We start from the raw sequence: 27,400 nt of genomic DNA on the forward strand, positions 1-27,400 counted from the left end.
GCTCAAGGAATTAATGCACCATATGAATTTGCGTCCATTCAGAGCCACATCCATCAGGGAGATAGCATTCATTAGCTACTTAAAGTTGCTGACACCTTGAGAGGAAAAACGACTCGACCCCTAAGCCTCTCCATACTGTCCAATACTTGATTAAACTACCCAATCAAGAGAATAGCATCTGCTACAGAGGCCAATTCCTGAGAAAACTCGTTCCACAAGATGAGTTGTTCTTGGTCATTATGGAGCATAAAATACTCCAACAAGAGAGGAGAAACCATATTGCATAAAATAGCAAGACAGGAGAATGTATGATTGGAAAGAGCGCCTGCAAGAGACACTCACAAACTCCTTATTTCAAATAGACAAAATTCCCCTAGAAGAGGTTAAAGGTTAAGTCATTAGCTCATTCCACCTAACTCGAAAGAAAACCCTACATCTTTTAATGGTTCGACCCTTTGAGGGAATGAAGATTAAGGGGATTTTGGTCAAGCATGCTGGATCTCACAAATGTTATATAAATTAAAACCATGGCAGTCCCACAGATAAGTACATGTACAGAATGTGTGTACTGGAATGGCTATATAGAAGGATACAAACTATGCCCTTGAAGAGAATATCATTACATATTTGGTTAACAAATTTGCAATTCCTTCTCCAATTCAAGCTGTTGACTCCATGGGCTTGAATCATCTTGGCTCACCTCCAATCCTGAAATCATATATTTGGATATTAGAGCCTCAAACATGATTTTGTAGAATTTTTTTATAATTCTTTCCTTGTAAAATGAATGGTTGGAAATGAATTTGCTCTAAGGAGATTTTTAATAATACACTTACAATCAAATGTTGCCCAACGGGCAGGAACTCTATTGGGGGTTTCTTGTTTGGCTTCAGGGATATAAATCATGCTGAAAAGGTCTCCATCTCCATTGCTACTCTTCGTTGATGTCTGTCCTTTTGGTGGAACTAAACCAAGTGCATTATTATTCATATCAAAGGAAACCTATATGAAACAAAAAAAAAAAAAAAAAAAAGGTAAGAGTTTGTAAATAAAACCTTATTAAAATGTTTTCTTAACGATCCAAATTAAATTGCTACGATATACTTTTGGAGGACCAACCCATGAAAATATTCTTTATGCAAAACAGTAGTTGGATATTACTGTTTGTGAACTAAACCACCTTTTTACGCAAAGGGGTTGCATTTGGAAAAGTTTTTTGTCTATTAAAATTTTTAGGTTAAATGTATATTTTGCATATTTGTATTTTAATATTTTTATTCGTTAAATATTTCAATTTTAATATTAATCTAATATATATTTAAATTTTAAAAAAATTATTTTTAAATACTTAAACTTTAAAAAAAGAAATTTAACCCAATTTTAAAATTATGAATTTGATTTGTATTTAAAAGTAATAGTTTTTTTTTTAAGTTTAAATATTTAAAGTTTAAGGATTTATTAAATCAAAATTAAAAAATGTGTAACGGTAAAAAATGCTAAAATACATTTAGCCAAATTGTTATGATATTACTTAAGAGAGATACACGCTCTCTTGTCATTACATTTAAGCAAAAGGAGCTCATATACTCCACAAAATTTTAAATGTGATTTACAATATTATCTCAGATATTTGATAAAATCAATTACTTAATTATTTTTTAATGAGAAATCATTTATTTTCTAATGTTTCATTTTATTAGTAAAATAATTGTTATGTTAAAATTTACTTTTATACTATATTAATTTAGTTATTCAAATTTTATTTTTTATTGGTTAGTTAAATTTTATGAAATGACAATTTTCTTAATAAAATAAAAATTAAAAAATTAAATTTGAAGAATTAAATTATTAATTTACTATTAAAAAAAAGACATTTTGTTAAGATTTATATATTATACCGTAAATATTTAATTTTTAAATATGTATAATATTACTCTGCGAACATTCACACAGATTTAATCTGATATTAAATGCATCTAATATCAAATTTTACTTTTCAAATTCTCAATCACTGTTTTAAAAGAAAAACATTACCGCACGAGGCCGTGTTGCTATTGCTGGGGTAGCAATTTGAGCCATGTACTTGGCAAAACTCCCTTCGTCAAGAGAATGGCTCCTCAAATGTTGTGGAATGTCACTCTTATGTTTCATTTCACCAATAACTTCAGCAACCGTACGTGTTGGTCTTCTTGATACCCATCTTTCATCTTCATACCTACAAAAAGCATAAGGAAATTAAAATACAAGGGAAGACAAAACAAGAACCTCAATATTATGTTGGTAAAAAGTTTAAATTAACTCCTAAACTTTTTATTACGGTCAAATAATAACCACAACTTAATCTTTTTAGTAAAAAAACAAAATCTTAAATTTTACATATAAGTCTAAATAATTCATTAATAATAAAATATTATTTTTTAATTTTCAAAATAAAAATACAAAAAAAGAATAAAAATAGCATTCTTATTGTTAAAAATAATATTTTATTAGGTTAGAAACTTACTTGAACTTAACTATAAAGTTCAAAGTTTGATTAGGTTAAGATAAAATTAAACTTATTTGGACATATATGAAAAGTTTAGGGTTTGATTTGAACTTTATACTCTATTTTCTTGTACGTTACAAGCTGAAGAATTTCTTTTACTTGGCTCGAATGAATTTCTCAGTTCCATCTCTGGTACGACTTGAAGGGAGTTCCGCTTCCCAATACCTATTGGACTTCTCGTTACCCATAGCTGTCCAACAAAAGAAATTAAATAAGAATATAAACATTTTCTCCCTATTTGATATAATTTATTTTATAAAAAGAAAATAAATAAATTTTTATGAGATCATCCATTGATTTTAAATTTTTTTAAAATGAAAATTTAGTTAAAAAATAATTTTTTTATTTTAAAACTTTTTTATTGTAAAATAAAAAATAATTAAATTGAATTAAATTATTACAAAATTTTTATTCTAAATGAAGAGTTTGTGTGCCATATTTTATAAAAAATGAGAATTACGAAGTTGGATGACTGATAAAAAATAATTCATAACTACACACTTTTATATTTTAATGCGTAGACACCAATATTTTAGAGTTGGGTGTAAAATAATTGTTTAAATAATAATTTAATATTGTTGCAAAGTAAATTTAATTTTTACAGTATAAAATCACGGCAGTTAAATAAATTCTTTATTTTATATTTAATAAAATTATAATTTTAATAATGATTTTTATAAGTAAATTATTATTTTATACCATAGCTGCTGAATAAATATAATGATTTTTAAATTATTATCGTTGATTTATAACACCTATATAATAATAATTTGTTGCTATTATTTGTTTATTATGTAGTAGTAATAGTTGGGACAACTGGAGCATGTTAAGATATAAAAAAAATAAATAAATTAAAAAAAAAAAAGAGTAAAAGGATAATTATGGGTGTAGAAGAGTATTTAGCATCAAAGTGATTTGTAGAGCTGTGATAATTAGAAGCATATGACTTCTATTCACATGAAAATTATAATAGAAAGTTTCTTACATTGCATGAAAGCAACCTGCTCAGGTAACCAAGTATCTAGAGTAATAGACCGTACCTGTACGCATCCCAGGGATACCAAGTTAATTATGTCATTATACATATAGAGAAATAGCATAATAATATTTAAAAAAAAAATAAAAAAAAAAAAAATCGGTTATTAGAAAATAAAGCATATTGTATGGTAAGTCAGAAAATTTTTTTGTGCAAAAAAAATACATAAAATTCATGTATGTGTATGGTGGGTCTTAATGATATCATATAAGAATTATTAGAACTAATAATATAAAATAATACAGACTTTGAATATGAAATATTATCCTTTAAGGAATTATGTTCTTATTATGTTGTTGTTGGGTGTAATGGCAAATTCCTTATAGGATTAAACAAAGCTAAATAATTGAATTATGTATAGCATATATAGAATTCTCCCAAGAACAAAATGGAAGTATGGATGTCTACAGGGGTAGTGGATCAAATGAGAAACAATTTCAAAAGGACAAAATGAAATAACTCTATCTGTATATATATTTATAGCCTTAATTTGAATAGAACACTTAATAGCAACTATAATGTGAGCAGACACATATCTTGGTCTTTGAGCAATTGTGACTCTTGGTCAACTATTGTGTCTAAGGATATTGTAACGACCCGGAAACCGGTACCTCTCTGTAACGGCCCGAACCGCCCGGCACTAGGATCCAGATCGGCTTAAGGCCGCCTAGACCCGTAGTAAGCCTGCTATGAACTCTGTGTACCTGTTAAAATCCCATACATGATCCGACATCTGTAAAACTTTTCTTTCAAAACTACCAGACTTAACCTTTAAAACACTCTGTAGGTCCAATCATATGAACCAATGTTCAGATATACTAGTCTGAACTACCCCTCAGGGGCTAACCAGTGATGCTCTACCAAGTAACCTCCATGCACTGTGCGCACAGCAGCACAGAACCCACTCTGTAAGGGTCAGCATATCATAAGTTAACTTGGCTACCATAGGGTCGCAGGAATCAAACCCGGTCTTCCCCAATGGCCTCTCTGTGGATCACAGGAATCAAACCTGGTCTTTCCTCTGTATCTGATATATTTCACTGGGTTTTCGAAACACAACATCTATTAAGTCTGGTCTGACTCATTTCTCATCAAGAAACTATAAAACAGGATACATGTATATACTCAAGGGATCAACATACTCATACTATAGGCAAAAGCACATTCTATTTCATATACACACTGACTTACTATCTATTACATCACTTTACACTATCTCTTTATTTTACATCATGTCCATACTATACTATCCCACATGCAATCTTCTATCATATACTCTGATGCTCCTACTCTTCCCAGCTACTCTGAAACCTGCAAAACTGGGATTAAGGGAAAGGGATGAGCTACTAAAGCCCAGTGAGTAGAAACACTGAAAACAGTTCATTCATACATACTTTATATGAAATGTGTCACAACTCAAACATTTCACATCTTGGATTAGACATGACCTCAAAACTCCCTCGACGGGCTATTGATGTCGCCTTGGTCCAATCCTCACTATCAATGAATAAACCTGTCACCACATAGTCCCAGTATCTGTATCGTGCCAGGCCATCGACTGGGGTCCTGGTCTTCCTGTCATGCATACATGCAACGTATATTCATTTTAATCTGTCAGGCCAGTGATGAGGTCCTGATTTTCCTTTATAATTATGACCATGCATACTTTTTAATCTTCCAGGCCATGGAATGGGGTCCTGGATTCTCTATACCTGTCTGGGAACTATTGGATCATTCAGTATTTACCCAACTCATACAATAACTATGCAATGCAATATCTTCGTGATTCTAATGCAATCACCCTGATATAAATCATAGCATCCATGATGCATGAACTATGCTCAAACAAGCAATCTGTTACTTAAATATAAAATATTAAGTTTAGTTCCACTCACCTCTGCTCCTCTAGCAGATACTGAACTGACTCTGCAACCTCTACCTCTGATGACCTCCTCGATCTCTCGAGTCCAGTCCTGAATCAAATGGACTCGAATGAGGTGTCACACATACTCTATCATAACTCTTAAACATCTTCCCAATAATCCCTCTAAAACCTCTCAAAACAATCACATAAAACATGCAAAAGAAGGCTGGACAGAACACCTTCGGCAGCACCTTCGGCGGCCGAATGTCCAGAACAGATTCGAACCTTGGGCATGTTCGGCGGCCGAACTCCTCCTTCGGCTGCCGAACCTGAGTTCATCCAGAAACTCAGCTTCACGCGCCAGCAAGCTTTCCAACCCTTCCAAACCTTCAACACATGCATAACTCTACTCCTCAACTCACATATACTCATGTATATGAACAAAGGGGTCCAAAACTACCTATTAACCCCAACAAAACAGAAACTATAACACATAATCATGCTTTATCAATCAAAACACATAAACTAACTTAAGCATGCAACTCATGCATAAACTCTTTACTCCCTCATTAAAAGCTGGTAAAAACTCATTAAAAAAAACTAAAAGCTTCCCTTACCTCTTGAAGACAGAAGCTGGAACAACTGAACTCAGCAACTTCTCCTCTCCAGCTTCAAACCACCAAAACTCACTTTTCTCTCGTTTTCTCTCAAAAACCTTCAAACCCTTTGGCAAATGACCAAACCCTCTGCATAAGCTGATTAAAGCTTGCAGATGAGTCAAGGGAGACGTGGCTTAACCCCCTAGCCATGATCTGGAGGCAACAGCTGGCCAAATCACGGACTGAGGAGCATGCACAGCTTAGCCGACCACCCCAGCTTCGGCTGCCGAAACTGCATGCAAAACCATGCAACTTTCGGGGGCCGAACTTAACCTTCGGGGGCCGAAACTCTATCACTTTCGGCGGCCGAACTTAACCTTCGGGGGCCGAAAGTGACAAAAGTCTCCTTTGTCCTTTCTCTTCAAAACTCAATCCGGTTTGATTCACCACCTTAAAAACTCTTAAAAATCTTTTAGAAAACCTTCACTCTACCCTTCTAGAAACCTCTGACATCCTCGAATTCCACCGGACGGTAAGAATTCCGATGTCTGATCTAGCCGGGTATTACAGATATAGGGTTGTAGATCCTATTATTGAATTCCAAATTGAAAAAGAACTAATCTAGGACCTAGAGATATTAAGAGTATTTTTGTAGGATATGCTGAAAAATCAAAAGATAATAGATTATTAGATTTGAATTCTAATATTATTGTAGTTGAATTTTTCAAAACAAGTTTTATTAGTAATTCAAATTTTAACTTGTAATTAAAAATAGATTTTTTTAGATTCTATAGTGACAAAAAATATTAATCAAAATTCTATTTCTTCTTCCGGTAATAAACGAAATAAAATTGATAATCATATTGAATCTAGAAGAAATAGAAGAGTTCGGAAAGAGAAGAACTTAGATTTTGATTTTATTTCTTCACAAGTATTAGTCTTATTGGTAGAAGGTAGAAGAGATCAATTACTCAATAAAATACCTATTGTCTTAAATCTAGAAGAGGATCCCAAATCTTATAGTGAAGCAATAGCTTCAAAATATTATTCTTTTTGGAAATAACCTATAAATAATGAAATGGATTATTTATTATCTAATGGTACATTGGTATTAATTAATTTAGCTCCCGATTCTATATTTTTTGCATGTAAATGGATATTTAGGAGAAAGTATAATACAAATGATTCTTTATAAATCTTTAAAGCTAGACTCGTTTCTAAAGTCTTTAGACAAAAAGTAGTTGATTATTTTGATTCATATGCTCATATGGCAAGAATTACTACAATAAGAGTTTTGTTTGTATTAGCATCAATTTCTAATTTGTATATTTAACAAATGGATATTAAAACAATATTTTTAAATGGTGATTTTGATGAAGAAGTTTATATGGAATAATCTGAATGATTTGTTCTTCCTAGTAATGAAAATAAAATTTGCAAATTAGTTAAATCTTTATATAGATTAAAACAAGCTCCTGAACAATAGCATGAAAAATTGGATAGTGTGACTTTATCACATGGTTTTAAATATAATGGAGCAGGTTAATGCATTTACTCTAAGTCTACAAAGGAATATTATGTTAAATAGTTTGTCTTCATATAGATAATATGTTAATTATAGGAACTAATATGAAGAAGTAAATAAAACTAAGGAGTATTTAGCCTTATAATTTAAAATGAATGATTTAGGTGAGGTTGATACTATTTTAGGGATTAAAGTTAAGAAGCAAGGTGGGGTTTTACTTTGTATCAATCACATTGCATTCATAAAATCCTTACTAAATTCAAGTATTTGGATATAAAAGAAGTAAATATCCCTTATAATGTTTCTAACAAATTAATAGAGAATTTGAAAAGATCTGTTAGTCAATTGGACTATACTAGTGCTATTGGTAGTTTAATGTATATTATGCATTGCACTAAATTTGATATTTGTAATACCTTGTTAAACTCCAATGTTAGAATTTCAAATTTTCGATAGAGTCTCCATTAAAATTCAAAATCTCAGAACCATAAATTTTAGAAAGGTAAAATATATTTTTATAAAATGAATTTTAAGTATTTTAAAATGTGTTAAAAAAATATTTTAGAAAGTTTTAAGATTCAGCCGCCGAACCTAACTTTTTCAGCCCACCTGTAAATAGGTTTCAATCTAAAAAAGAGAGGAAATTTCCTCCATTTTCTAACAAAGGTATAGTTGTTTTAGTTGTTTTAGACCTCCTATGATGGTATAGTTTGATTTTTAGCCTTCGCATGCGGTTTGTGGTTGTGTTTTGGGGTTATGATAAAGAGGCAGAATCGGATTCTATATTGCAGAAGAACCACAGCCGTCAAATCCAGGTCCGGCCCCCAAACTTGCCTATGAAGGTTGCCACTTTAGATAGCCTAACCTACTTCTGAAATTAAGAACTTTCAGATCTGTAAGGGACGTTAGGCTACCAAACATGCCACCGAAAGTCCCTTATCTAGCTGATCCCAGTCCATTTTTTACGTATTTTTTTATATGCTTATAGGGTTTTCTTAGGGTAGTTTTAAGAGTTGTAAAAGTTATGTTTGGTCTCTCATTTAAGTTCATCTATGTAGGAACAGTCTAGGAAGACCGTACAGGCCGATAGTGAGATAAATATTTTAAAGCTACGCTTACATCTGCAAGAGATGAGTATAACTAAACTATACTATTATTTTAATCAAATTAAACGCTTTTAAGCATGCTCATACATCATGAATGCCATGTATATATGAATAGGTTATCTTGCATTAGAATTCATGAATATAATGGATTGCATAATTAATTATTGTTATGGATGGATATTTGATGACTCACTGGCCCTCGAGCATGATATGATATGTTATGTATGACGGATATGAAAGTTCAAGTCGAGACCCATTCTACTCCCCTGGAATTATGAAAGAGAAAGACTAGGGTACCTATTCTATACCTCTTGCACTATGAAAATGATATGTTATGTTAAAGAGAAGTCTTAAGAAGTACCCGCTGTGCGTCAGACACTATTGAAATTATAGTGTTACTCGTGACAAGTTCATCTTGATGTGAATTGTTTATGTTATGACACATTCATACGAGCATATACTTTATTGAACTGTTTGTACTATGTTTCTACTCACTAGACTATAGTAGCTTATCCCTTTCTCCAAAACCTAGATTTATAGGATTAGAGTTAGCATGGGAATTCAGTCATTTTAATTGGTATAACTCCTTATGTAATAGTTTAGTTATGGACATGTAATATATTATAGATTAGTATTATGCTTTGCTCGAGTTTTCTTTTATAATCCCCTTGTTAATGATCTTATTATATAAAAGTCTTACATTTAAGCTATATTTGAACCAAACTGTGGTATGTAATATTGACTATACTAGAGCATTTGATGAGCGCTCAAGTATAAGTTTATGTTTTCAATTATGTATGTATGCACATGCCGAGTTTTAGTTCATGAGATAAAAATATTTTATGTATATTTTTAAGATCATGTGGGGGTTGTATAAGATGTAACAAGATGTAAAATAGGCTTGCTACGGACTCCAGCCAGTAATAATCTGGTTTCCGGGTCCCTACAATATTGCTTCTTTAGTTTGTAAACTTTCAAAATATACTCATAATCCTAATACTGATTATTGAAAAGCAATTGAAATAGTTCTTGGTTATCCTAAAAAGACAAAGGTTTTTGCTTAAAATTATAACAGATTTCCTTTTATACTTGAGGGTTTTAGTGATAACTACTGTAAATGATAATAAGTCTACGTCTGGTTAAATATTTACCTTAGGTGGTAGTCCTATTTAATGGGCTTCAAAGAAACAGACATATATAACTCATTTTATAATGGAATATGTGTTTATAGCATTGGCAGCAGCAAGCAAAAAGGCTGAATGGTTGAGAAATTTATTATTAAAAAAGAATTGCAACCATAATCGATGCTAGTAATCTTTTTGTACTGCAACAGTCAAGCAACTATGTCAAGAGTTTAGTTTGTAAACTTTCAAAATATACTCATAATCCTAATACTGATTATTGAAAAGCAATTGAAATAGTTCTTGGTTATCCTAAAAAGACAAAGGTTTTTGCTTAAAATTATAACAGATTTCCTTTTATACTTGAGGGTTTTAGTGATAACTACTGTAAATGATAATAAGTCTACGTCTGGTTAAATATTTACCTTAGGTGGTAGTCCTATTTAATGGGCTTCAAAGAAACAGACATATATAACTCATTTTATAATAGAATATGAGTTTATAGCATTGGCAGCAACAAGCAAAAAGGCTGAATGGTTGAGAAATTTATTATTAAAAAAGAATTGCAACCACAATCGATGCTAGTAATCTTTTTGTACTGCAACAGTCAAGCAACTATGTCAAGCAACTATGTCAAGAGTTTTTAGCAAAATTTATAATGGAAAGTATAGACATATTGCTTTCAGAAATGAGTTTACAAGATAACTTATTTCTAATTGTGTTATCACAGTTATCTATGTGAAATCTAAAAGTAATCTTATTGACCCACTAACTAAAAGATTACCAAGAGATTTAGTTAAAAGTATTACAAATGCAATAGGTCTTAAATCTTTCTAATATGTCACTAGTAACAGAAACTTAACTTTTATTAGTGCTTAGCAATTTTAAAAGTTTAAAAGGTAATAACAAGTTATAGTTGTGACAGTTTCAAGCATTGTTATATCTAATTCTTATGGTAATTAATATTCTAAGTGTTATGTACAATAAGCTTCACCTATATAAACATAAGGCATGTTGTTGTTCCTATCAAAGTTTAGAAAATAAAACTTTTTAAGTGTTTATGAATTTAGAAAGTAGCACAAGACCATAAATATGGTGCTAAATCTTATGGTGGACAGTTTGGAAATTTTATGATTTATGCGTAGAAAATTTCTAATCTTGTCAATGTAGAAATTGTGTTTTAAATTTAAATTACCATTTAATTTCGATAAGTTCTAAAATTTTGTACTAATAATAAGTTTAAATTAAAAGGTATCTTATTTATGCATAAATATGTAGTTGTGCCTATCTGGATGTATTTTCACTAACAAAGTGAGTGATTGTTAGAGATTGTAGTTAATAGAAAGTTATAAAATTCCACAATAAAGATTATGAGAAATATTATGTGTTTATGAGTCGTAAATTATTAAACCATTTAAATTTGGTTGGTGAAAAAAATTTGAAGGGAACTCCAAATTATAAACAAAAATTGCCCTTAAATAAATTAAAAAAATTTAAAAGGTGAAAATATGGGCCCTTGCACCTATTGGGGTACTTGAGTAGTTCTGAAAATTAGAATAATTTTTATTATTATTTTTTATTTTAAATTCGTATTTAAATTTCAAACACAATAATTGACTGATAGTCACAACTATTTAAAGACCAGAATATGTGTTTGTTCACATTCTAATTTCTATTAAATATTCTATTCGAATTAAATATATAAATACATGAACAAATAATGTTATCTCATCTTATCCTCTTGTAATCATTTATCATTTTATCCACTATTACTCAGCAGACATTCATACTTTCTATTTTATTTATTGGAGAATTCTATACTTTTGTATAAAAATCTATTATTTGGCTTTATTTAAACTTGAAAAGAGTATAACATTATACCCAATAGCAATATAGTTGGGACATAATTTTTTAAAAGACAATATTTCACGTTCAAGCCCATATTATTTTATATTATTAGTCTAACAATAATTATAAAATTATTTAAATTAAAAAATAAGTCTACCTAAAGAATATACCAAGGTATATTCACACAATCTACCATAAAAGAGTACTAAGTAAGAAATAGTCTTTTTCATCCCTTCTCCATTTGATTTCAACTCCTTTTTTTCTTCTTTTCTTTTTCTATAAATCTATTCAAGATCCAAGTATATAAATTTCTTAGATCTAACTAAGATGTCGGAGGATCTTTATCAGGGACATCTCTGATAGACCCCTAACTTTTTCCTTCTATCTTGATAGTTCTATGAAAGTCCAAGAATAGTGGGTTCCCATATCAATGGAGCAACATTAAAAATTTTTTTTATCAAAATGGCGCCATCTGTAAGAAGCAAAGAAGATTTTACTATCATAGGAGTTTCCAAACTTACCTAATAAGATAGACATAGAGATCTAAAAGATTCCGTGAAAAGAAAATTAGAGGTTTACAACAATCTAACAGTAATATAACTCATTCTATCTAAAAGCATTTTGACAATTTTTGCGATGTCTATCTCTATTATTTATCAAATTTTGTTGCTCTACCTAATTTCTACTTTGGAATCACAAAGGGTTAAATTTTATATTTAAGTATTTATTTGATCATAAGGAATTCTAACCTAATGTATGAAATACAAAAATATATCTTTAGAAGTGGGATTTAATACATGATATTAAAAAATATAATTATTTAGAACTTAAAAAATGGTTTGATCAAAATTTATTTTGATGATTTTGAGGTGTCCTAAAGTTTAGAATTATCAAAATATTGATTATTAAAAAAAGGGAAAAGAAAATGCAAGAGAAACAAGCATATATATTTTTCTTAGAAGAGTAAAGTGGTTCTAATAAGCTTGGAAGGTTTTAACAGACAAAAATAGTAAGAGAGAAGATCTTAGGCATGACATGATAGCCAAGCAGTAGCCTAATCTCGGTGGAGGATGACCTCGAGCAGAGAACTCAAACTGCAGGAGGTCAATAAAGCTAAAGATGACCGCCAATGGTCATTTTAATCCCTCCTCAGTAAGGACTTAATTTCATGTCCCTTGTGAATTGACTACGTAACTGAGCCAATCCCAAATCCATGTACACCACTTAACCTTCCTCCAAGGTTAAGTCAGCCTTACTAAGTCCCAGCTAAGTTCAACTTAAGGAGCTAACAAGTTTTGAGGACTCACCCTAGCTCAACTTAAGGAGCTCAAGGTTAAGAGTGGCATCAATAAAAGCTTTATAGCCCTAGCGAAAGCAAATGCCAAGAACAAGGAGAATATGTGCACAAGAGTGGAAAAGGGAAGGTTTTATTACAAAAGAATCAAAGAATACAACACTTTACAAGGATTGGGAGTTTTGTGTAGGAGTGCCTAAGTGAGGTTCTAAGGTTACCAAGGTATCTCAAAGTATGCCAAAGTATGAAAATGTATTTGGAGGGATGCTTATTTATAGGCCAAGCCACTTCCTTAACATGTGTTCTAAAATAGCCTTCTATAACCTAAGGTAAAAGGGTGCAATCTGTCTTCTCAAATAATAAACCATGAAGACAAGTGTCCTTTATAGGCCCCACGGAAGCTTATAGACCAATTTGGCAAATGAGATTCACTAGGCAGATTCTAAGCCATTTAGCATGTCCTATCAAAATCTAGCACATTCCAGGTCAATTTAAACCTCATTGGTGTGCCAGCCTGCCTATTGCTAACCTTTTTTATAAGGTCCTCGAACCAAAATATATAATTTTGGAACCTTTTAAGGCATAGGGCTGATCTATGTAAGCATACGTAAATAGTGTTAAGCTCTTTTCCTTGCATTTAGATGTACATTGTACAATAGCTTTCCTCTCATGTTTCTTTACTTTCCATACATGATACTATTCTCTTTTGACTTGAACACAACTTGAATTCTCATATTGTAAGGGTTCTTAACTTATATGCTCGAATGAATCTTACAGCTTTTACACATTCTTCATTGTTGAAAATTTTCACCCTTTCTGTGCTCATATCAATTACACTCTTGAACAAATATAAGCTCTACCCTAAATTAGTTAAAAATGTGTCTTCTTAGTGTATTATTGATTTTAAAAAAGATTATAGATGTTATATCCTACTACTCACAAATATTTTGTGTTTGGATATGTAACCACCTTTAGAACTCCTCTCTATTTTTCACCAAAAACATCAACCAATGCTTCATTCCTTCAGCCTCACATAGGCTTAATCACTTCAAGTCAATCCCCATTTAGTCAATCCATCCCCTCTTCAAGTATACTTCCATCGTCACCACTCCTCTATTAACACCAATGATGTTAATCTCTATGAAAAAGGAACACTTATTGAAACAGCCGGGCCCAAACTGACCCAAATAACTTTTGGACCCACTTTCCACTTGGCCCAAAATGGTTAACCCAAATTATTTAGTAGTTCTGTGCTAGCTATTATATATAAATCAATTTTCTTTCAATTTTTCGATGTGGGACGGATTTGCGCCGCAAATCCGCAAGCAGGCAGCTGGAAGCAGCTGACCGTCACACTCGGTCCCGCTAAATTTTGCGACGTCCTCGTCGCAACTGAATCCATTACAATTGCTAACCAGAACCGGACCCTTAGGTATTGTGGTTCGCTAGTACCTCGGGTGGCTCCACCTCGTCTCTCACGGGTAGCCCTTTCCTCGCAGGTCCACTAGCTCCGCACAATTTTTCTGACCCAGGGTGGCTCTGATACCAATTGAAACAGCCGGGCCCAAACTGGCCCAAATAACTTTTGGACCCACTTTCCACTTGGCCCAAAATGGTTAACCCAAATTATTTAGTAGTTCTGTGCTAGCTATTATATATAAATCAATTTTCTTTCAATTTTCCGATGTGGGACGGATTTGCGCCGCAAATCCGCAAGCAGGCAGCTGGAAGCAGCTGACCGTCACACTTATAATTTTTTATTATTTATTTTTTGTTTCATCATCACTAGTTCAATCATGCCTTTAGCAGAAGTAGCTACTACTCATATTACTCTTTGAAAAAATCCTTTCATAATCCTCTTCCTATTTATAATTTTATGAGTTACATCATTTGTCTTTATCCTATGATACTTTTATATCTAGTGTATTTGATGTTCTTATCTCAAAGATTATAATGTAACTTAGGGTCTAGTTTTGTTATGACTTAGCAAATCTACTATTGGATGCCATTGGGTTTATAGAGCTAAAATGGATCCTAATGGCAAAATTAATCTACTTGAAGCTTGTCTTGTCACCAAGGAATACATATAAGATTGTGATACATTCTCTTCCATAACTAAGATAATATCAATTTGTCTTCTTATCTCATTAATTGCAACCCATCACCTGCCACTTTATCAATTAGATTTTAAGAATGTCCTTCTTCCAATGAAGTCCATATGAAGCAACGACCTAGATTTTTTGCTCATGGAGACTTTAGCTTGGTATTTTGTCTTTGATGGTCATTGTATGGTCATGTCACAGTTTGTATCAATTAAACAAATTGTTAAAATTTCAAGGTAACAAAACATTCAAATCTTTTCAATTTAAAACACGTAAGTATTATTATTTCTTAAAGGAAATATGCTTTCACTATATTGAAAGTGGTTGACATGCTAGACTGAAGGATTTTGGATACTCCTATAAATCCAAATATTGAAGTTGTTTTAGAACAAAAGGAGCCATTGTATGAACCAAGTAGATAATGAAGGTTGATTAATAAACTCGATTATGTAACAATTATATGACCATATATCTCCTTTATTATGATTATGGTTAGTCAATTTTTATAAGCATCATCTATTAGTCATTGGGATATAGTCATCTGTACTTTAGGCATATCAAAAGAGTCCCAAGACAAGGTTAGATACGAGGAAAAATTTAACTCACAAGTTGTTGGATACTCATATGCGGATTAATTAGTTAGGTTCTCCTTTTGATAAGCAATCTAGTTCATAGTATTATATTTTGATTAGAGGGATTCTAGTATCTCAGAAAAGTAAGAGCAAAATGTATTTGCAAGGTCAAATGTGAAAGTAGGATATGAGGCTATAACTTTGACAACATGTGAACTCATTTAGTTAAATCAATCTTATCAAGGATTAAAAGTATGGGGAAATCAAGCAAATGAAGTTGATCTGCGACAATCAAGCTACCTTACATATCTCCTATCATCAAGTTTTTTTATGAAATGATAAAGCATATAGAGGTAAATTATCATTTTTATTAAATAAAAGATTGAGTCTAGATATATTGCTAATAGTTTCACACATTCAAATTTATCAATTAGCAAATATCCTCAATAAATATCTTAAATGTACAAATTGAATATATTTCTAATAAGTTTGGAGCATATGACTTAACTTGGAGTATTAAGATTCTTATCATATATAGTTTAGATATGGAAAGACTATGAGCATGATTAGGTGCTAAAATCATGCACTATAATTAGGGTAGTAGTATTTATTCATTACTTATTTGTATTATTATAATTAGCTTGGGGGGAATAATCAAAACTCTCTTGTTCTCTTAAAGTTCTCTTTTTGTCACTACTGTTTCAGTAATCAGCAAATAGTAATGGGCATACAAAAGCTAAATATTTTAAGCTTAACAGTTTCCAAGCTAATAACAAAGGGCATAACAAATCAAATCATCATAGCAAGGAAGATACGAAAGGGTACTCTAGATATCACTTCCTACAATGCAAGCATGACTAATCTTGAGGGCAATGACAAATCATCACAATATACTCATGAGAAATACCAAGAAACCCTATGCTTCATTCAATCAAATAATCCATAAGAACCTATAACAAACTTAGCCAATAATCCTATAAGCTATCATCTTTATTTGAATTTTTAGGGTTGTGCTAGTGTGAACATCGATCACATCTTCATTTTAAATTTTGATTGATATAATTTCCAACCAATCTTATTTTATCCACTTTCTTAAAAGGTTAAATATGCCTATTTCACATATAAAATATTGCGAAATGAATTTTGATATATTTTATGTTCCTTTGTCAAATATATAATATTTTTTTCTATCGGTAAGATTACTCTAAAAATGACTTTTAGCAATGAATTTGTAACTTATACTTTCATCAAAATATTTCCATTGACGTACACTCACAGGTTTAACCTGGTGGTAAGTGCATCTGAGTAAATCTGAGAGATCTCAAATTCTACTCTCCCAATTTTCAATTTTCAATTCAAAAAAAAAAATTTCCATTGACGCACTAAAATCAATTATTAAAAGCTACTATTCAAATTAGTGACAGAACTTCATTGTTGCTAAAAGAATAGTAAATTTTTTTAAGAGATAATTCCAATACCAATAAACTAAAGATCATTAATGAAAGTCTCAATGTAAATTGATTAAAAAATATTTTTCAGAACAGACTTCTTTTTCATTTCATCTAAGAGTTAGAAAAATGAGAAAAAAAAAAAGCCAAATTTACTTGTGTATGATATAATAAAATGAAAAAGCATAATAACTTTGCTATTATATTCTATAACACAAACAAGGGAGAAGAATATACGATATTAAACCTGTGAGATATGCACGCCAAGACTCCGATGAATTCCTGAACACTGCATGCATATAAATATTCCAAGATTCACACTTGCCCATCGTGGTGCCCTAAAAAAATTAAAATATAAAATTAAAGTGAACAGTTTGCTTGTCATATCACTTTTAAAAGTGTAAATTACTTTTTTATTTTTGATATCTTTATTGGGAAATGAATTAATTAGGTTAAAAAAGTTAGAAAAAAAATTAGGTTAAAAAAGTTGCAGATTAATATACATAATATAAAGGAAAAATTACTTTTTAGTCCTTGAGACTTAACGTAATTAACACTTCTGTTCCTCTATTTTGGCGACCCAACAGTTAAGTCCCTCACTTTCTTTTTTGTCCAAATTCATAGTTCTTCCGTCCAAAATAGCCGTTTGGAACACGTGAATTGACAAAATTAACCCTCACTAAAAATCTTCCTATTTCAAAATCACAAAATCCAAACCCAAATGTCTCTTCTTCTTCTTCTTCTTCTTCTTCTTCTTCTTCTTCTTCTTCCTGCCCTTTCTGCAACTTCTTCTTCTTCTTCTTCTTCTTCTTCTTCTTCTTCTTCCTCTTCCTACCCTTTTTGCAACTTCTTCTTCTTCTTCTTCCTACCCTTTTTGCAACTTCTTCTTCTTCTTCTTCTTCTTCTTCTTCTTCTTCTTCTTCTTCTTCTTCCTACCCTTTTTGCAACTGAAGAAAACATGAAAGAGAAAAAAAATAGGGATTTCACATTGAGAGAAGGGTATTTTTGGAAAAAATTATCACCTCTCACCTTTGACTCTTTGACCAAACGGTTTAAATGGACGGAAGGACTATGAATCTGGATGGAAGAGAAAGTGAGGGACTTAAGTGTTGGGTCGCCAAAATAGAGGGACAGAAGTATTAATTACGTTAAACCTCATGGACTAAAAGGTAATTTTCTCTAATATAAATGGTAATTATAATATTATAATTGATTAATTATTTTAATATGTAAGAAAATTAATTATTTATATAAATCAATATAATAAAATTAATTCAACTGTAATATGTTAATAGTCGCAAAATTTAATATGGTAAGGGAGTTTGTATTGAGTTGATTTGATTGTATTATTGAATTTAATCAATTGTTTAAATCTTAGAATTAAATAAGAATCTAAGGTTAGAAAATAATTTTTTTTTTTAAAATAGTAAGTTATTTTCTTAAAATATTTTTTTTATTAGAAAAATATTTTTGTTAATTAAATTTTTTGAATATCTCAAATATCAGAAAATATAAAAAATATTCTTTCTAAAAATTTTTCATGAAATAAATAGAGTCTAAGTTAAAAAGAATTAAATACTTTCCTTTCCATCAATAGAATTATTAAAAAATAATTAAATTGAATTTTTATAAAATTAAAAATTTCAAATGAAAAATAAGATCATAACAAGATAATTTATTTTTAGTTATTTAATTTAAAAAATAAAATATATTAATAAATTTATATATAAAAGTCTTAATAAAGATATGAATGACTTTCTATTTTGAAAAGAGAAAGTTATAACAATGTAATACTGACCAGACATTCTCTAAAAAGATAAAACTTATAACACCCATAAGCATTACTACTACGACTTGGTTAAATGTAAAAGGAAAAGTAAAAGAGTACTTGCACTGGCAATCAGCACATTCTTTGTTTTCTGGTAGCTTAAGCAGGCCCTCCAAAATCTGCATTCATTAAAAATAAAAAATAAAGCAATGCAAAGATAATGGGAAGTGTACTAAATTGAATCAAAATAAAAGAGTGGAAAGCTATTGGATCAACCTACTCAATGAGTTTCAGAACACGGATCCGTGCATTTATGATTTTGAGTACATGCAATCTAAGTATTGGATTGTATAATTTTGCTACTGTACTCTTTTGGTTTGGTTTAAGGACACAATTTATGCGTTTCAATCTCTTTATGCATTTCAATCTGAACAATTTATGCGTTTCAATCTCTTTTTTCATTATAAATGAAGATTTGGGAATTAATTTTTTTTTTTACAAGAGAGGAGTGACGCAAGTATAGAAACAATAAGTTGAATATCAAAGTCTTAGCACCTTTCGAGGAATCAAATTGTGAATCTCTAAAACATGATAATTCAATTTGTGCTGAAAGAATTTGAATCATTGTTGAATATCATACTTAGAAGATAAGAAAACATACAAAGAAGGGTGTTCGCTACATAACTCTAACGAAGTGCTTCACAACACAAAGTACAATAAGGAATATTGGTTGTCTTGCTTTCCACAACTCTGCCCCATATTTTATTTTATATGAGGAAGTATGGATGTGAAGGACAATGGAAAAATACAGCCTGAAGACTCAAAACATGGCCTAAAGGCTGTGTTTTCTTTTGCTAGCCCACCTTTTTTCTGTGGTGACTTTAGGCTTTGGGTTATTTTGGACTTTAATGTTAATTATTTAGTATATTTAGCCTCATTAAAATCATGTAAATTTATCCATATTAATGTGGTAGGATTATTTTTACTTATTTCAATAAGAGTATATTTAATTTTTCTAGTTTAAGTAGGATTTTCTTATACTAGTAGGATTTACTAATTTTTTTTTTTCATACTAGGATTAGACTTGGTCCTTCAAGTACAAGTAGGATTTCTATTATTTTAATATTTCAACTAGTATTTATTTTATTTTTCTATATAAACTAAGATTAGAATCATAAATATCATAAATAGGTGGATTATAGGCCTTTGCAAGCTGTGCTAAAAATGCTGATAATGGTATGATGATTTTGATTATGGAACTTTAGTTATTTTATTTCTTAATAAAAAGATAGATTTTATTTGTGGTACCATGTTTAGTAACTTATTAAATATATTTCCTTGTACATTTTCTAATATGGTTTTATCATTTGACTATCTTCGTTTTTATCACATTCGTTTATTATAGATAGGATAGAGAAAATCTTGAAAGTTATTTTTGATGTGTAACATCAAACTGTGTAATAGAGGTTTTTTTAATGTCAAATTGATCGTAGTTTAAGCATTAGTTAGTATCAAAGTACGGTGATAGATAAATTTCTATATATCTATGTTTATTTGTTTCATTATTTATTTTTAATTTTTCCTTTAGTTGCCATTGTTTTTGTTTATTTTAGTATTTTAGTTTAATCTCATTAGTTTAGCTTAATCAAGTTTTTCTTAATTTTTTATTTTATTTCGGTTGATCTTATAATTTCAGATTGGAAGGATAAAGAAGAAGAAGAAATTGTTTAGTATGTAAAAAAAAATATGTATTTGTGTGAGATTAAAAAAAGAAAAAGAAAATAAATTCAATTATGTTTTAATGAAAAAAAATATTCTGCAAAAATAGTGGAGATGGTTGTAGGAAACTCAATGCATCCTTCAAAAGCTTTGAGTCCAAGTTTAATGACTTCATGCAGAAAGGAGGTACGATGCATACAAGAAGATCCAAAGAGTTTAATCTTACTGCACTCATGTCCTTAAGTATGAATGTTAAGCTTAAAAAAATCAAAGAATACACGAAAATCCTAGCAACACAACTAAAATGAGTGGAGGAAAGGCAATGTAATGAAATTATGAAATAACTAAGATGAATGGATGAGAAGTTTTAAGACAAAAAACTTCATCTTTTCTTTAAAGAAAATCAGTTGTATATGAAAAAGTCTACTTGAAGATAAGCTTGAGCCAATTACCCATTCTGCTAAAATCCAAAAAAGAGCTTGAAGGAGAGATCATGGTGGGTATCAATTGCGAAAGAGAAGAGCCTGAGCATGATAAAAATATTGCTCTTATTTCCAGTTTAAGAAATTACCATTCTGGAGAGATCAAAGATATCCTAGATCATGAAAAGGAAGAGACTAAGCTTGATGAAGATTATATGTAACATTTGAATGCCACTGAAATCTAAGTTGCCTCTGATTTTATTGTTTAAGACAATGAACATGAAGATGTCCATGTGCCATGCTCTGTTTTTTTTCATTGTAGTTGTCTATTTGAGAGAGAATCATCTTAAGGAGAGATTTTCAATATGATCCCATACATACATCCTCCACTAAAAAGTCTTAGTAGGATTCAAGAAATCAAATCAAGAATCTCTTAAACATGAGAATTCAACTTTTTATTGAAGGAATTGAAGTTATTCATGCTGAATATCATGCTTGGAAGATAAGAAAATGTGCGACGAAAGGTTTTTCAACATAACTCCTACCATGCAATACACAAAGGAGAATAAAGAATATAGGTTATCTATCTTTCTATAGGTCTACCCAGTGCTTTGGAAATTTACCTCATGTTTCATTCTATACAAGAAAATATGGAAATTTTTTATTTTTATCTACGGTGATTTTAGGCTTTAATATTAGTAAGATTTGATAATTATTTTCCTTTTTCTATCGGGAATAAACCTGATTCTTTAAGTACAACTAAGACTTCCATTTGTTTACTATTTCAATCAAGATTATTTTATTTTTCTATTTCAATTAAAATTAAGATTATAAATATAATAAATAAATACATTGCAAACCTTGCAAGCTATGCTAAAAATGATAATGATGCTAAAAATGTTAATAATGATATGATAATTTTGATTATAGAACTTTGGTTTGTTTATTTCTTAATATGATAGATATTATTTGTGCTACCCCATATTTATTTATTAAGGATATTTTCTTGTTGCATTTCTAATATAGTTTTATCACTTTATTATCTTTATTTTTAGACATATTTATTGATCAGAGGCAGGTAGAGAAGTCTTGAAAATTATCTTTTAACTTATTTTCACATTGAGTTGCGTGATACGATGTTTTATTACAGAGTATTCAAAGTTCTACATAAAAAACACAAATTATTTAATTTAACTATTAGATATAATTGTTTGCTAATAGCTATCGGTATTATCTAATTTTGTAATCCATAGCTTATTACAGCTTATTCATATTAAGTCCTTGCTAATATTTTGTTTAATTGCAGTTTTTTATATTAAAATGGCTAATGAATGTATATATCATAAAATATATTTGTTATCAAAATAAGTATATAAATTTTTTAGAAAAATAAAATTATAAATTTATTATTATTTATTTATATAATTAAATAAATATATAATTTTATGTATTATATTATATTATATTTATTTTACTAGTAAAATAGAAAAAATTAAATTAAATACTATGAGAAAATATAAGTGTTGGTGTGTATATATAAATATATATATATATATATATATAGAAGAGTACAGTGATTTAAAAAAAAAAAAAAAATCTTAAAGCACATATGGGCGAAAATAACAATAATTTCTTAACTTTTCAAATTAAATAATATAAGTAAAATAAGAGTATTGGAGTTAGATTCTTTGCTTCTTGCAAGATTTTATAAAACTCATGTGGTTGGAAACAACAGATTCAATTCCTGCTAAGGCAGTTTCAACAATAGCCCTTGCAATGCCATCTTTAATCCCCTCATACCCTCCTCCCTCTTAGATTTCATTTGCAACTATTTATTTTACAAAAATAAAAATTAAATAAATTCTTACGAGATTTTAACTTTTTAAAAAATAATTCTTTTAATTTAAATAAATCAAATTTAAACTTAATGATTTTTAATTCAAATTTTAATTAAAATATTTCAAGAAATTAAGTATAAATTCCTAAAAATTTAACTTAGTTCGGTTCGTTAACACTCTAAAAAATTTCTCATAAATGAATTTATTGTCGCTATTTTTTCTTAAAGATAAAACAATCAAATCTTTTTAGTAATGGGTTAAGGTCTATTAACTTCTCATATATTCTTTTAATTTTTAACAATTTTATTTAAATACATTCCTCCTTCATTAAATAAAAAGCATATATTCTTTTTAATTTTTAATAATTTTATTTAAATTCATTCCTCCTTAATTAAATAAAAAGCTTAACCGAAAACGAAAGCTAATTAATCTCTTTGATATCTTTGTGTAAACAAAGTAAAACGAATGGAACAAATTGGCAGCATTATAACGTTAAAGCAGATGCAGATGAAATTTACTCATAATATAAGGGAGAAAAACAAATTAGAAGAGGAAACAAATAGCAATGAAGGCGAAAGCTATAATAATAATAAAAGAAAACATACTTTTGTGTGTTTGGCCTCAAGTTCTTTGGAGATGGAGATCTTTCCACTCATGCTTGCCTTTTTTCTCCCTCCTACTAACCAAACAATCACACCAAGATGGATTGCAAACGCCAAATAGAAAGAAAGAAAAAAACAAAAAAAACTAATAACAATAAGAACAGAAGAGTTGAAAGATTTTGAACTAAATAAAATTTGAGACTTTTTGTTTTGATTTGGTTATAGATATGCGGCAAAACAAAAATAAAGGGGAAATTGTAGATAAACCATTAAAGTCGGTAACAAATAACAATTACTTATGCTCATCATTTCATAATTATATTTGAAAATAATATTAAAAAAATTATTATTTAGTCTCTATATTATAAGAAAATTTATTAATTAATCTCTCAATTTTAAAAATATAATCAAATGTTCATGATACTTTAAAAAATATATTAATTAGTATTTCTATAAATTTTAGCTATTAAATATTTTCCTATTTAATTTTTATAATTTTAAAAGATTTATTAATTGATTGCGCATCAAATTTTTAAAAAGTTTAATAATTAATTTTTCTATATTAAAAATATTTTAGACTTTTTATAATATTTAACTGTTAAAATTAATATAATAACTAACTAATAATTTTTTTTAGATTTTAATAAATATTTTAATGTATTTTTTAAAATAAATTAATTAATTAATAAATTTGTTCATAATTAAAAAATTAAATCATAAATTTTTCATATAATATTAATGATTTATCTCCGGTGCATTTTGTTAACTATTAATATTATACATTTTAGTCATTTTTTTAAAATTCATATAGTTGAATTTGAATTAAATTATTTTTTCAAACTTTTTTTAAATGAATTTATATTTTAATTTAATTCAAAATAAACATAGAAATTCAAATTCAGCATAATAAATTTCTTTTATGAATATTCCGTTTTGTCTTTAATTTAAAATTTGTGAAACTTTATTTGCCGAATGAAATATTTTAAATTTATTAATTTCATGCACTAAACAAATATAACAAATGACGTCACATTTTTATCCATCATAGCTTTTATATATATACACACACCACAGGCACATAATAGGAAAATTACATAAACGTTTCTTAACTTTCAATTAAAATTCCATTTATTTAATAAAAATATTTCATGCAAAAAGATCTTAAAAAAGTTTTCATGTTTGTCGTTCATGGCTTATTTATTTTTCGTAATAATATAAAATAGTAGTTTATTTATTTTTCGTAATAAATAAAAAATACGATTAAAATTATAATTTTATTAAATATAAAATAAATTATTATATAATAAAAAAATAAAATTTCTTTACAATAATTTTAAACTAGTGTCAAAATAAACCCTAAAATACATTATTAATGATAGAGTTGATTTTTATGCTTCATAAAGAGAAATTCAAACTAGTACTCATGGACTTTGACATCCTTTCAACTTCGTACTTATTTCTCATATAAAATTGTGTACATCATCCGCGAATCAATATTTATATAGCTCTTACATAATACATACATACATATATATTTTACAAGCACTAGATACATTTACATTCCATTTCATAAAACAAAACATATATATAGGGTGACCATTCAGTCGGTTTGGTTCAAAATCGAATCGAACTAAATAAATTAAAAATTAAAATTTTGGTATTTATGAAAATTGAACCGAACTATTTTGATTAGAAATCAAATTAAACCAAACTGATCTGATTCGGTCGATTCAATTCGGTTTGATCAATTTAAATTTTTAATAAATTTTTTATTTTTTAAACTTTATTGTTAGTATTTTAAAATTTAATTGGAATATTTTAACTTTAATATTATTTAATCTCTCAGTATTATTGAAAATAATATATTATTATCACTCAGTATTATTGAAATTAAAAACCAAATCGAAATGAATAAAAAATCGAATTGAATTTTTAAATTAATTCAATTTGATAGATTTTTTTTAATTTGAACCGAATACTGCTCATTCATAAATATATATATATATATATATATAGACCGGAAAACCAGACCTCTTCGATCCGGCAAATTGTTGTGCCGTAGAAGAAACTTGGGTTACAAAGTCACATACCATTAAAGTTATCTGATTTTGAAGTTATAGTTATCTGAATCACTGTGTGTTCGATCATCAGTGTTTGTTGGTATCAAAGCCTTAGGTTATTTGCATGAGAAAGAGTCCATTATTCAAAATTTTGAAAAAATATGTTTTGGGTATGCCAACTGAACCCATTTTAGCCAAGGTTTATGCGTCATAGGGTATAACAGGCAGTGGCCGCAACATAGTTCAAGATTTTTGAAAATGGATCCTTTTTTGTGTAAATATGCAAGTATAGTAAAATCAGATGATTCAGAGTCTTCAGAAATTAAAAGAGTAATAAATAAAAATGAATTAATATTGGAAGATTTTGTAAAAGCAATAGATGAATGGGAAATTCCTAAAGTAGATAAAGAATAGATTTATAAAATTCCAAAATTTAATGTTTTTAAAACAGATTATGTAATAAAAACAGAAGAAATGGATTTTCAGTTAAGTAAACCTTTTGAAAAAATAACAATTTTATCATAAAAAACATTAAGTCATCATAGAAGTAAGAAATATAAGTATATTCATATAGGATTAATACAAGTAAGAATAAAACCTTTAACTAGAGAAGGATTAAACACTAGTATTTTAGCAGTAGTAAGAGATGCGAGATTTTTAAATTTCCAGGATTCTTTATTAGGATTCATAGAAACCAGTCTAAGTGAAGGACCAATATCTTTTGAAGTCTACCCTGATATGACAATCTCTTTAAACGACTTAAATATTTTAGATAATATAGTTTTAGAAATAAAAACCCATAATTATAAGATGAAACAAAGATCTATTCCGATAGTATTAATATATAAAATTCATTATAAAGTGATGAATTTATAAAGTGATGAATTCGGCCTTTGGAACAAAGTATAAATTATAACCAAAAAGGGGAGAAACAAGATTCTTACAAATAGATTTAACTAAAACAAATACAGTAATTCCTAAAACAATTCAGTGGAAAGATATAACTTTGCCAGAAGAATGGATATTAGAGGGTATAATACCTCCACCAGAACAAGAAAAGGTAAAACCAAATACAAGTTTAAGTAGGATAGAGCAGTTTGAAGATGGCAAAGTATCACTAAAATTTAATAGAAGTATGAGCAGTAGGTATACAGGATCTTCGTCCTCTGAAATAACAGAAGACATACGAAGAGTTTCAAACCTACCATCAGTAATATATGCAACATATAAAGGAGATGAGCCTAAACCAGTAATTCAGACTATAGTAAAACCCAGATTTTCAACATCAGATATCCCAGATAGACATCATAAAATGAAAGGAGTTGATTATAGTTCTTCAGTACCCCCAGGCAGTATATAATCCTGTAGAAAATTATTTAAATCAACAGGCTGAAATAGCACCCTCCTCACCAGAATCACCATCAGCTTCTGCTATAACAGAAAACATAAATAATATAAATAGAGAATTAAATGTTCTTAGTAAAGAGAATATTGAAAATAAATTTTTAAAAGAAATAACTAAGACAAAAAATTTAAGTAAATTAAATAAAATTGTTAAAGAAAATAATTTTGAAAAATTAAAAGAAGAATATTTTGAATATGTTAGTAAAATCAGAAAAATAAAATTTTTTGAATGGTTTGAATTAAGAAAGATAAAAAGCATGAATCCAATAACAGTAAGAGATAAGAGGCCAGAATGGATTGTAAATGATAAAGTAATTCAAAATGATTTTCCACCTAAAACGATTAGTAAAATAAAATATGGAGAAAATGAAATAATTTATGCACTATATAAAATAGCTAAAGAAAATGATACAGATAAAAAGGTAATAGAACAAAATAATTTCAGTAACGCAAGTTTAATATGTATAGGTACTCAATTAAAGAAGATAGAAAAAATTTTAAAAGAAAAAGAGGTAGAAATAGAAGAG

At 29.0% G+C, this 27,400-nt stretch overlaps 1 protein-coding gene across 1 annotated transcript; it reads right to left on the bottom strand.

Annotated features, from left to right (window-relative positions):
- Positions 1 to 631: 631 nt before the first annotated feature.
- LOC110608915 (probable ADP-ribosylation factor GTPase-activating protein AGD15) lies at positions 632 to 23,469 on the bottom strand. Its single transcript, XM_043953837.1, has 8 exons — positions 23,413 to 23,469; positions 18,949 to 19,007; positions 17,308 to 17,398; positions 3,531 to 3,585; positions 2,645 to 2,735; positions 2,035 to 2,215; positions 855 to 1,002; positions 632 to 708 (listed from the first exon to the last, which is right to left on the bottom strand). The coding sequence occupies exons 1-8, from the start codon at positions 23,461 to 23,463 to the stop codon at positions 632 to 634; spliced, it is 753 nt and encodes a 250-aa protein (XP_043809772.1). The 5' UTR covers positions 23,464 to 23,469.
- Between the last annotated feature and the right edge of the window lie 3,931 nt (positions 23,470 to 27,400).

Source organism: Manihot esculenta, chromosome 2 (assembly GCF_001659605.2).
Source record: "Manihot esculenta cultivar AM560-2 chromosome 2, M.esculenta_v8, whole genome shotgun sequence".
Classification (NCBI taxonomy): Eukaryota; Viridiplantae; Streptophyta; class Magnoliopsida; order Malpighiales; family Euphorbiaceae; genus Manihot; species Manihot esculenta.